Here is a 12,500-nt window from a genome sequence, read left to right as displayed (position 1 = left end):
TGTTAGAATTTTAAGCCGAAAAAAAAAGAAAGTCAAACAATGACAAAGACTTGACTCAGTAAGGTTACTCTCACACCGGCCAGGTCTGAGCGCTTGTTATTATTATCCAAGGCTCATACACGCTGTGAGCAACGCCCTGGGGGACGAGGCGTGGCGTGGAGTCAGACACGTGTGGTGTGTGTGAGGGGCGCCGTGGGAGACGATTGATTGCGAGGGGGAAGGCCAAACGGCTCTGTGTTGGGGAGTTGTTCCTCATCTTTCTGTCGGGGTAAACAAATGGCCAAGTTTGACAGGTAGTCCGTCAAGACCCTTCCAAGAATACTGGGCGGAAGTGTCTGGAAAACGAGATGACGTAGGACATTGGGTAATTGCTCTGTGACGCGTAATTACAGTGTTGAGTGGTTTCTGTTCTTTACACACGTGGAATAAGCACTTTTCCTTGATGACCGTGTCACTGCAGGACTGCAGCAGCAGAGCTGAGGGATGGAGCTGTTGACTTAGAAAAAAAGAGGTTCACCGCTGGCGCTGTGGGAGGACCGTCTGTACAACCCTTCTGGGTTCTGTGTTGGACCCTCTGTTCTACGTAGATCTCAAAAGGGGTTTATCAAAAGGTTCTCCCACAGGGACAGTCATGGACCGTTTTTGGTTGGAGACTCTTAACTGGTGATACCTACTGGACTAACTAGTGATACTGGACTAACTAGTGATACAGAACTAGCTGGTGATACAGAACTAGCTGGTGATACAGAACTAGCTGTTGATACAGAACTAACTGTTGATATAGGTCTGGTTGCTGATGGCCCTGGCCTGGGTCTGCTTGACCACCCATTGGCTGAACATTAACCCTGTGGTGACCCTGTGATAAGCACTGTCAGTGTACCTGGCAAACATCCAGGCCTTAGAAAAACACCACACTGGCCGGGTGGATTAAGGTCATGGGTAAGCACCCACAATAAGAGCTCTCAGGCCACCTAAACGGACACTCTTAGGCCCGCACTTAAACAATAAATCAAGCTTTAAAAGGAAATGGAAGAAGAAAGATATGCAAGAGAAAAAAAAGATTTAAAAAAAAAAACGCAAAGAAAATTTGGTTGAAGTAAGAGATGGAGATTTTTTCCTCATAAACAAAGTAATTTAGCGTGCAAAATCGAAATCAAATCCTGAATTTCACCGACGTGAGTGCTTCACTGGATCATGTTGCTTTAGTATAAACACCTATCTAGGGAAGTATGCAGTGGGTGTAAACAGGGCCTTTTCTCTTCCCCGCCAAACCGCACGAGAATCTTTTCGAGCGCATGAAAACGGTCTAACAACACATCATCTTCTATAGTATATGAGCTGAGAGTAATCTCTGGACAGAATGCACAGAATACCGCGGAACAGTCTCCTGTAATTCCCCCTCAGCCTGCTGGGCCATGTCAGAGGATTCCATATTATAAATAGAAGGCTCTGGAACTTACTAGAGTTCTAAGAATGGGGCGGTATAGGTGCCTATCAGGGAGCTAAATGTTGAGCTCTTTATTATGAGGTGTAAACAGGTCATAAGGGGTCATTATGGCCTTGAGTTGAGAGATTCGCTGCAATTGGCTGAGGTAAAGGTTGTCCTTTTCACCTTTGTTAAGAGTGTAACTGTGTGTGTGTGTGTGTGTGTGTGTGTGTGTGTGTGTGTGTGTGTGTGTACCTTGAGGTAGCAGTGTGCGTAGCAGTGGTGCAGCAGGTTGTCAGAGGGCTGGCTGAGGCTGCTGACAGCACTGACCAGCTCCGGGGCGTACATTGGCACAGAGTGCTCCACGTTCACCCTGTCCACCTGGAGCCTCAGGGCGGGCAGGGGACACAAAGGCTGGAACACAGGCACGCTGGCTGGCCCTGGGGGGGTCTGGGAGGTGGAGAGAGAGACGGTAGCAAAGTGTCAGGGTCATCCAACATGCATGCTCTTCTGGGAGTCACTCCCAGAAGTCTAATCTCTATGTGTAATGTGTAATGTGTAATATGTGTGTGTGTGTGTGTGTGTGTGTGCATGTGCGTGCGTATGTGTGAGCAATCGATAATGGCGTGGTGTCACTACTACCTTCTCCTTCTGTCCCATGATGATGGGCATGAGGGTGTGGAGGAGGTTGAACTCGGCCATGGAGAGGGTGATGGTGACTCTGAGCAGGGTGAGGCAGGTGAGGCGGGTGGGGATGAACTCCTCCAGGGCGGCCACCTCCTCCTGGCCGGGCGGGGCGCGGCTCTCCTCCACCTGGTCTGTGACCGGAAGAAAAGAAAGGGGTTCTTTTTAAAAGGCCACCGCACCGCCTGGGAGTCAGGAGAACCGGACACGAAACGAGTTCAACATGCGCGGCGGCCCCCCCTTGTGAGAAGAGCTGAACACCGAACGATGAACAGGCCCTGAGGCGGGCCGGAGTTGAGCGGCTCTGAGCCGGACTCTCCAAGCCCACCTCTCGGGTCAGCGGAGGTTCTGGCCCGGCTCCTCAGGACCCACCGGGTCAGTGGAGGCCCTGTTGGACTGGGTTCCCCTGCTCCGAGGTGGGCTTGAACCTGATCTAAGTGCCTCTGTGCTCTCTGGCCCGGTGCCGTGGCCCGAATTAGGTTCCTCTGGCAGGGTCCGCCATCGCATGCCAGCGGGCCTCGACATCCTCAGTCAACACTCGCTAACGGGATCAAAACACACACGCAGCTCGCACACACAAACCCCAGAGAAAGCTTTTACAGTCAGAAAACGCTCCGTATTTTCCTGTTCCCGTTTAACAGATCCAACTGTGAAATTCCTTGTTCTGTTTTTTTTTTTTTTTTTTTATATTGTTCTTCAGCAACATACCAAAAAGGGAAAAAAAGGAAAAAACAAGCACACTGTAAGTAATTCGCTGGTTGGAACAGGCCGCATTAAATAAGGCAAGATCTTATAAAACTCAGAGTACTTGGCCAATTTGGCTCGAGGTCCACGGCTCGTTCTTTGGAAAGCTATTCTTCCTGAGCTCTTGGCAAGGGGTGGATCAGGAGAGTTAGAGCAGAGATCGCCGTGTCTCTGCCCCCGACCTCGCTCCTCTCATGGCAGACGCACAAACGCAGGCCCGCCGCCACCGCAGCCTGGAACACCAGCACAGCTGTCACCCAAATCACTAACAGACCGGCCAGGCAGAGATGCTCCCATCTCCACAGGAACCCTGTGTGTGTGTGTGTGTGTGTGTGTGTGTGTGTGTGTGTGTGTAGGTGTGTGTGTGTGTGTGTGTGTGTATGTGGGTTTGTGTGTGTGTGTGTGTGTGTGTGTGTGTGTGTGTTTGTGTGTGTGTAGGTGTGTGTGTGTGTGTGTGTGTGTGTGTGTGTGTGTGTGTGTGTGTGTGTGTGCCTGTATGTAGGTGTGTGTGTAGGTGTGTGTGTGTGTGCCTGTGTGTGTGTGTGTAGGTGTGTGAGTATGCGTGTGCGTGTGTGTGTGTGTCTGTAGGTGTCTGTGTGTGTGTGTGTGTGTGTGTGTGTGTGTGTTTTTCCCCATGGTACATGACTATGTTCACCTTCTCCGGCTGGATGGAGAGCATGTTCACATAGCAACAGGAAGAATACACTAGCCCTTTGAAGGACCTTAATGAATCTATTTAGTACAGATGCTGAAATAATTGAAAGGAACGGATGTTATGGTTTCGCAAAACCTAAAAAAATTTGACTCATTTCTTCAGAAATTACATCCACACATTCTGCGACCAGCTTTCCAAACATCCCGCGTATGAGCTCATCAATAGCCTCGCAGAGCCAACTGTTAACAAAGGTGTTTGCCTTGACCTCCCCGACTCGGTCAAAGGGATCACTTCAGTTATCAAATCCCAAATGGCGGTGCAGTCATTCTCTGGGAAATTTCATACCTATGTTTTTTCATGTCACGTCCGAAGATGGTAAGAGTACAAAAAAATGGTGCTGAGCGGGTTAGCGGGTGGTTGATGTCTCAGAGAGTCTGGTTGCAGCGAGGGGGGCGACTCTGGTCTCACCTGGTTGTGGTTTACAGTAGGGCTCGTACTCGTGGTCCATGCCGCAGGCCACCATCTTGAGGATGCGGTGCACCGCGCTGCTCTGGAGCCGCACATCCAGAGGCCCGACCACCAGCCTCTTCACCGACGTCTCCTGGACCTGCGGCACCGCCTCCTCCTTCCCCACCACCACTACGGAGAAGTCCTGAGGGCCTACACACACTGGGGTAGAGAGAGAGATGCACACACACACACACACACACACACACAGACACAGACACAGACACAGAGACAGACACAGACACAGACACAGACACAGACACAGACACAGACACAGACACACGCGCGCACACACACACACACACACACACACACACACACACACACACACACACAGTCAGCACATTGGAAAACCAGTACAAAATTGCTTTCCACAAAAGGAATTCATCAAACACTCTGTTTTATCCTTTACTGAGACCCATTCTTTTTTTTGTTCTTTTTTTTCTTTTTAGAGCCACTGATGGTTTTTGGTCAGGCTACAATATTGGACCCAAATTCTCTCCCATTTAACAGTATTGCACATTTCATGTGCCAGAATTTAACAGGTTGTCTGATTTACTGTCTTCTGCCTCTGTCGTCTAGAGAGACATCTGTAGGTCTACAGCTGAACTACAGAGCGGGAGCAGCAGCGGGGAGCGGCGCGGCCGGGCGGCGGCCATGATGAATATTCCAAATGTCCGTTCTTTCACACAGCTGTCCCTTCATTCAACGCCGCTGTTACAAAAGTTTAAACTTTGTTTAAAGCCACGGCCTGTCCGCAATAAAATGGGAGAAATTAAAAATCGGGGGGGAGAGCAGAGGGTGGAGGGCGGAGAAAAGGGTAAACCTGCCTTATTCCCATTACATACATTCCACCACACAGAACATTTTCAGAGTTCAGAGGGCCAGACATGAATTCCAGTTCCAGTGGAGGAATGGAGGGGTTCAAATTCCTATTTGATTTTGGAGATTAAAAGTGCACCGGGCAATGTCACTTCCTCTTCCCATTTCTGCAGCTATTGGCTGAGACGGATTAAGACTAATATTTAACACATGGCAGTGGTTACAGCAGATGAAGGATGGAAGGGGTTTGAAATTAGCTGGGATTTAAAGAATTAGAAGTATCTCCATTTCTCACTCTGCTCACATCATTTTTCTGACGTGAAGTCGACTCGGTTGAGTCGCGACTTGACCAGTTCGGATTACGTGTTACCCAAAGTTTACATTAGTCCTGTGGCAACGGCCACTACTCTGTCTGGTTGACACTGGATAGTCCACAGAGGTTAAACACTGACAGGGAAGCATTCCAATTGGCAAGTGTAATTTTAACACTCCTGGAAGAGGACTGACACTTATCCAGGCATCAAAAACGAGTTTGACAGCTGAGGCTGACAGTATCAATGTTTTTTTTAATTTAGATGATTATCTGTGGCTGACAGGAGGAAGAAACTATAGCCTAGTCAGTACAAGTAGTCAGAGACAGAGCAAGGTAGGGGAATGCACAGAGAGATAGAGTACCACCTACTAAACCCTGGGCTTTCATTAGCCAGTTATGTGACTTTTCTGGCTTCACTATGCTGTGTTTATTCCAGCAAGAGAGGGGGAGAGAGAGAGAGAGAGAGAGAGAGAGAGAGAGAGAGAGAGAGAGAGAGAGAGAGACAGAGAGGGAGGGAGGGAGGGAGGGAGAGAAGTGACCTTCTGTAGGGTCTATGGTAGCATCGCCCCACAAATCAACATTTGTTAGGTAGAATGACAACAATAGCCTGTAATCAGCAGAGAGTATATTAGCTTTGTTTCCAAAAGTGACCACACATATCTGTAGGGATGGCTGTAGATAACCAAATGGGTAGCAGCAATTGAAGAAAACCAGGAAGCTATTATCACCTTGCCATATATTTACCTGACCCTCCGCGACACTTAGCTCACATGTATTTACTGTTATATGATAAGATTCAGTAAAAGAGCTGAGCTTCATCAACAGAAGGCTTATTGTTTCCCGTACAATGACAGTGATGAAAATTGAAGTATTATTTTGAATACATACATTCTTTAAATCATGTAGGATTTGCGCCACATTCTTCAGTTAAACAACCCCATGTAAAGAATGTCAAAAACGTCAAAAGAGCTTAGCCGTCCTAATCATCATTCTTAAATAGAGACGGTGCCTATCTCAAACAGCCCGGGCTTTGAAATAAACTTTAAAAAATAATTTCACCTTAAAGACAGAAACATTTGGGCCAAATATAACATTTCGCTGAGTTGAATTAGCGGACACTCTTGATCTCTTAATGGGAGCCTCAGATCTTTCAGACTGAATAAACATTCTTGAGCCGACGCTGAAGAATCCACAGTCTGTAGCCTCTGCCAGGAAGAGTGACACCTAATTAGTAAAGAGAGCATATTCACTTTCTCAAGCGCTACAGGTAAAAGACAGTGGGGAAACAGTGTATCAACAAGCAGCAGAGAGAATGAAACTCAAATATATGTCAGCGCAGACTAAACACTCCTGACAGCTCGCCTCCAGGTAAGTTTGGGGTGAAAGCGAGGACAGGGAGGTCAAGGACCAGGTGGCTGCACCCCTCCAACAAGAGGAGCTCTTTAGTCTCCCGGGGGGGGGGGGGGGGGGGGGCTTGTTTGACAGAGAAAAGAGAGAGAGAAAGAGAGAGAGAGAAAGAGAGAATGGGGGGAATGAGCAAACAAAAGGGGAGGAGGAGGAATGAGACAATACCTTTGCCGCTGCCGTTCTCCATTGTGTAGAGGTAATCCATGTAGAAAGCTCCGAATCTCTGCATGCCCGCTATCTCTGTGTAGGTCTCCTGTCAAACAAAGCAGAGCTGGGTAAACAGGGCTGCTAACAGGATAGCCCTCAGGAGGAGTGATTGGGCCATGCTGGGGCTTTAGGCTTTAGGCTTTAGGAGGAGGAGGGGGGAGGCAGGTAGACACTGTGGAGTGGAACCAGAGGTTATCTCCAGCCTTCACTCCTCAGGTAGGTAATGCTGCTTCTATTGCACATCAAACACCCTTGGGATACCAGGAAAAAAAAACTCTCCACGCAGTTGCTCAATTGTCGCTTATCAGAGCTCTGGGTTAATGAGTAATATTTATTAGAGGCGCACTAATGGGACTGGCATGCTTTTTGGATCAAAGCTTGATAAGATGAAGACGGAGAAAGATGAAGCAGGCTATTCAGCCTCTCAGACCGCCTGGGATGTGGATATCCCCGACAATTAACGTTCATTAACGTTGCTAACCAGAGAATCAGAATCAGAATTATTTTTGAGCAAACACTCAAGCTGTTATAGTTGATGAATGAGTCTTATCAATAGATGGCTTTAACGCCGGTAGAACATTCCTTAACAGCTGGCTGTGACTGGGGCTGGGGGAGGACGGAAGCTCAGATTAACTCATTCTAGTCACCCAAATTGTCAACGTTCTAGAGCGCCACGGGTGACTTTATTCACAAGAAAATTCACAAATGATGATGCTTTATGTAGTAGTCAATTAAAGTATTGCTGCCAGGTAAATACCATGTAAAACACTTGGCACTCTAGGTGGTGAAGGTTCCGGAATTCGATTGGCAGTTAGTGAGCTACGGTCGAGGACCTATCCATCTGGCCTCTCTAAATACCTGTCAAACACGTGTGCCTCTAGGTGTGGATGAACCTCTATCCTAATGAAACGGTCGTTATGAAACAAAACGGTGTGTCTGCAGTTCAGAGGTTAAATCACAGTTCCTCCACACATAATCATCAATGATACAGCGACACCATTACACCACCACTACCTTTCAACTGGAACAATAGCCACTATATCAAGTCTGGACCTGTGTTTGGAAGGTGATGGACAAGCAAGGCCACCCTCGGTCAAAACAGATCAAGCTTCTTCTCTGCGGTGTTTGACAAACCCCCGACCCCCCTATTTGGATAATGCCCTCAACTAGACCAGTGGCCCGAGCTTCCCTCGGCCCTGCAGTGTGAACAGGTGGGCCAGAGGTGGAGGCATTGATAAGATGGGAAACACTTTTATCCTAATTCTGATTGATGGCTGAGCTACTCATAGGAGCGGGGGGGAATGGGCTTGGTTCCTCATCCATCTAAGCTCGGCAGAGGAGCGCTCCAAGTCTTATAAAAGACTATAAAAACACGAGGGCAGCCAGGGTATTCGTCTATAAAAGCCATTAAAACTAAATCTCCAGAAAATTGTTGCAACATCTTACGATTACCATGTACTTCGGTACTTTTGTGTTTTATCCTGGTTGGAAGATAATGCTTGCCAACGACAGCTTTGAACACAAACTCATACTGGTCACGTAGATTCCGTAATAGGGTACAATATATCATCCAAACTGGGTATGTTTCCCGAGACTCTTCAAGGCTTCTGATTTCAAAGGGTTTTCATAAGCGCTGCCCCAGTTAGTGAAGAAATGCAGACGTTTATATGACGTCTAATATAACCCAGGCCTGAGAGAGGGCTGACCTTGTGGTTGGTGGCGTCCAGGATAAACTCGGCCCGGACCCCGTTGTTCTCTGGGCTGCGGTAGTCGAACAGGGAGTTGGTCAGGTACGTCATGCCTTTACTGCTCAGGCTGTCCCCGCAGCTGAAGAACACAGCGTCCTGTAGGCCAGAGAGGACACAGACAAAGTAAGTTAACACAGGCTCTCCAGTACTGTACGTCAGAGCAGAGGAAGCACGCTGTCAACGCTAAATGCTGTTTCAGAGACGCGTGGGTTTATGCAGGACACGAAGCCGTTACACCAGATCGGGGGGGGTTGGATCACACTTTTTTTTACAAACAAGCACAACCACATCTCTGCTTCACTTTGAAAGCTGTCGGAGTTAAAGGCCACAGGAGGGATGACTGAGGTGAAACTGAGCCCGGTTTGGTTAATCTCACTTTACCTCCTCACGTCTGTTCATGTTCTCCTCAAAGTCCCTCACTCCCATGATTCCCTTTAGGCAGAGCGCCCGGACGCCCACAAAGCCGATCTGACAGTCGAAGAAGGGCTCCCCCATCATGAGCACCTGCAGCAGGAGAGGAGGAGACACGGTTAAACCCACTTCTGTGATACACAGATTTAGAGACAGGCCAGAGCTACAGCTAGACACAGGGCTACTGGGAGAAATGCTACAGAGACTCAAGAGCTTTCCCTTCAGTGAGTAAAACAGGCCTCGGTGTGGCTGAATGAAAAAAAATAAGAAATTCATAGCAACTGCAATAATTCACAGAAATGAATTTGGATTTTAACCACCTTTGAGTAAAAGGTTTATAGACCCCACAGTGTTGACTTCTCACAAACAAGGATCTGAACCCGTGATTAACCGCGAGGGCTCCGCTGCGCTGCGGTGTCGGTGAGGTTAGAGTCTCATTAACTTCTGATGAAGACCTGGGTCAGACGGTGGCCGCTGACGTTCCCTCCTCCCAGTGTGGTGGTGGTGGTGAAGCCCTGTAACCACTAGGTGTGGTTCCCCCCCCCCCCCTCCCCGTCAGCGCCCCCCTCCCCCCACACCACACCGTGTCTTACGGTGGGTTCGCTTCACCAGACAACTAAACAGAGAGCAATCCAATAAAACTTTATGTTTCACCACACAATAATTACAAGGCCTAGTTTTCCTGTTTTACTAGTGATCCCCCTGCTTTCACGGCCCTCCTTTTGGGCTGGAGTCAACTTCAGCGCTACAGTACACTCCCTCTTCCAGCAGAAGCATAAATTACAGAAATTGGAATTGGAAATCTTTCTGGATTCTCACATCTGTTCGAGCGCTTAGGAAAGCGTTCCTCCTCCCAAAACCAGGTAATCAGTATCCCAGAGAATAAGGTATAAAAATATTTGTATGCCGAGGGGAGAAAGGAAATGATCGGAACGGGGCCGGGACTGGAGCGGACCTGGAGAAAAATTCCATTGTACTCGAATAGAGCTTAGTGACCTGGACCTGGAGTTTATGAACATACTTAGGGAGGGAATTAAAAGCCCTCTCCGTCCAAGAGAGTGTCTCTCCAAATGTGAATAATAAAGTGATAATAATATACAGGCATAATAAATAAGGACAGATACTTGAACTGTCAGAGCAATGAGGGATGTTAAGGGTCTGTTTAAGCCATACACACAGGACACGGCCGAGGCAGCAGCTGCCCTTCCTGCAGTACCTCGATGGTAATCCCCTCCTGTTCCAGACTGAGCACTTCTCTGGACTTCACCTTCTGGGGGCTGTAGTAGCTGCTCTCCGCGTGCGTCTCCGTGAGCTGGTGGGTGACAGGAGATAAGACACACACGTGATTGAAGAGACAAACAAGGGGGGAGACATATTGCCATTCTTCTCGGCTTCTCGAAAGAACGAGGCCCTCGAGACTAATGTTTAAACCCAGAGCAATTACGGCGACGGAGAGGACGGCGTTTGTAGATCTGAGAAGGAATGTTCCGGCTTTTGTTTAGACTGTTGTTTTGTGTCCTCTTGAGATGGAGGAGGTCCAAAGTTTGGAAACATACATCAAACGACGTGACAGCCACTCCTCTCTTGAGTGGGGGTCCCTCCGGCCGTTGGGACGACAAACAGGCTCATCTAAAAGACACTCGAGTTACCAATTGGCTGTTACAGATAATGTCACTGAGACCATACATCAGGGCTTCACACCCATTCCAGGCTTATACAACCCCAGAGCTGAGAGTCCATTTCTAAACAGAGCGAGGGGCGGGGGGAGGGGGGGGCAAGAGTCTGGCCAGGCAGGGAGTGGGGGATGGGGAGAGGTGTGATGGCTGGGGTCTGGCTCAGGACCGTGGGTGCAGTCCCACCGATTCAACTTTAACACAGGAAGCAGGTGCAGGCGAAAGCAGCTGCGCCTTATTATCCTCATGATGGAGCGGCCTCCCTCTCCTTCTCTCAGGCCTTGCCGGCCTAATCACGTGCAGCGAACACCGCAAGCACTCCCAGCAGCCCCTGGGAGAGAGAGAGAGAGAGCGCGAGGACGAGGACCTTCCTCTAACGGACTGAGCGATCCGTTTCACCACGTCAACGGAGAGCCTTTGAAGGGGTGCCCATCAGACAGACTGCTGCTGATGCTTTATCCAGAGACAACATGCTCTCCCTGGCCAGGCTCGCTAGCGGGACTCTGCTGACTGTACCCAGGCCTAAAACAATACCCAGGTCCCAGGGCAGGGACATGAGCTACCGCCGCGCCGCTAACTAGCTACCGCGCTCTTTCATTTGTTTTTCGCCATCACGGGGCCGAGGGGTCCAACACAAACCATAATGATTCTTTGTGAGGCCTCTTGAAGTTTCAAAAAATGGGAGAAACTTTGGAAATGGTTTCCAGCGTGCTTCCTGGCTCTCAGAAAGGAGACAGAGCGGTGAATTCAACGGAAAAGTTGAAACAACAATGAAATATGTGTGTTTCGTGAGAACAATCAAAACACTAAAAATATTATACTCACATTCAGGGGCTGAAAATGTAAAAAATGGGTTGGTCGTCAAAAACACATTGGCAATAGAATGGAATGAAACAAAGAACGAGATGGATGGTGGTTTTACACTCCCTTCAACCCTACATTATGCATCTGCAGAAGTCATTAGGTAAATTGCCAATTTCTCTGATAAAATACATTTCACGATCTGAGGAGAAATGCATCAGATACTGAAAATACCTCTCTCATTTCAAGTCCATGTCAAAGGTAGGTTAATGTGGTTGGCTGTTCAAAGTGAAATTCCCTTAACCTAAATACTTCCGCCAAAAAAAAGGGGGAGGGGGGGGGGGCTTAAAAACGCCATCCCCTCAGCTGTCTGCAATTACTCTTGAGGAGAAGCAATTAATTGATTAAAAGAACTCAAACACTACAGGAACGATTTAAACATTATTAGAAAAGCGCTGGGCTCCATTTGGCATGAGATTTGACTCTTCATGCTAACGCAGAAAACGTGATCTGAGGAGAGCCCAACCTGAAGGGGAAACACAGATGAATTCCGACGATTCTCGGCGAGCGAGCGGGCGGGCAGGCAGGCAGGATTATTGTATCTGTTTCTAAATAGTCACCATACCAAGTATAATGTCTAAAACAGTCACGTGACCTGAGACGCCAGTTAGCGGTTACACTACCCTCTCTGTACCGCACACAGAGACAAAGAGGATTTAGAGTTACTGGAGATCAAGCTGAACTGTACTTAGAGAAGCGGTGGAAATTACCCCCCCTAACCCCCGCCCACCCCTCTTCCCCCCCCCCCCCCCCCCCCCCGGAAAAAAAAAAATGGTGGGGGAGAGAAAAAAAACAACAGTCAGCGTGAGGGAGGGAACATTCCTAATTGCTAACATAACCATATCTTTCATTGGTCTTGAAATTTAATTCAGCAGATTATCTGAAAGAATTTTCAAAGACTCGGCCTGCGGAGTCCGGAACCCTAACCCATAAAGTTTAGTACCTTAAATGTGACTGAAGCCTTGGTGCAGTAGAAGCCGATAGAGACGGTGGGGTCCTTGGGTGTGTGCTGCTGAGGGCTGCTGGGACTGCCGCCCTCCTC

General features: G+C 48.4%; 1 protein-coding gene across 1 annotated transcript in view; it reads right to left on the bottom strand.

The window, feature by feature from the left end:
• Positions 1-12,500, bottom strand: part of vps13b (vacuolar protein sorting 13 homolog B) — a gene marked incomplete at its 5' end in the record, with an annotated part of 281,095 nt that overhangs the window by 234,106 nt on the left and 34,489 nt on the right. Inside the window, 8 exon segments of the mRNA XM_080541013.1 lie at positions 1,682-1,876; positions 2,069-2,244; positions 3,978-4,169; positions 6,724-6,811; positions 8,472-8,609; positions 8,895-9,017; positions 10,141-10,236; positions 12,402-12,500. The exon segment at positions 12,402-12,500 is cut by the window's right edge and continues 179 nt beyond it. Of these exon segments, the coding sequence (XP_080397139.1) occupies positions 1,682-1,876; positions 2,069-2,244; positions 3,978-4,169; positions 6,724-6,811; positions 8,472-8,609; positions 8,895-9,017; positions 10,141-10,236; positions 12,402-12,500 (1,107 nt within the window).

Source organism: Nansenia antarctica (assembly GCF_963989245.1).
Source record: "Nansenia antarctica genome assembly, chromosome: 10".
Taxonomy (NCBI): Eukaryota; Metazoa; Chordata; class Actinopteri; order Argentiniformes; family Microstomatidae; genus Nansenia; species Nansenia antarctica.
This window is presented reverse-complemented; position numbering and strand designations above follow the sequence as displayed.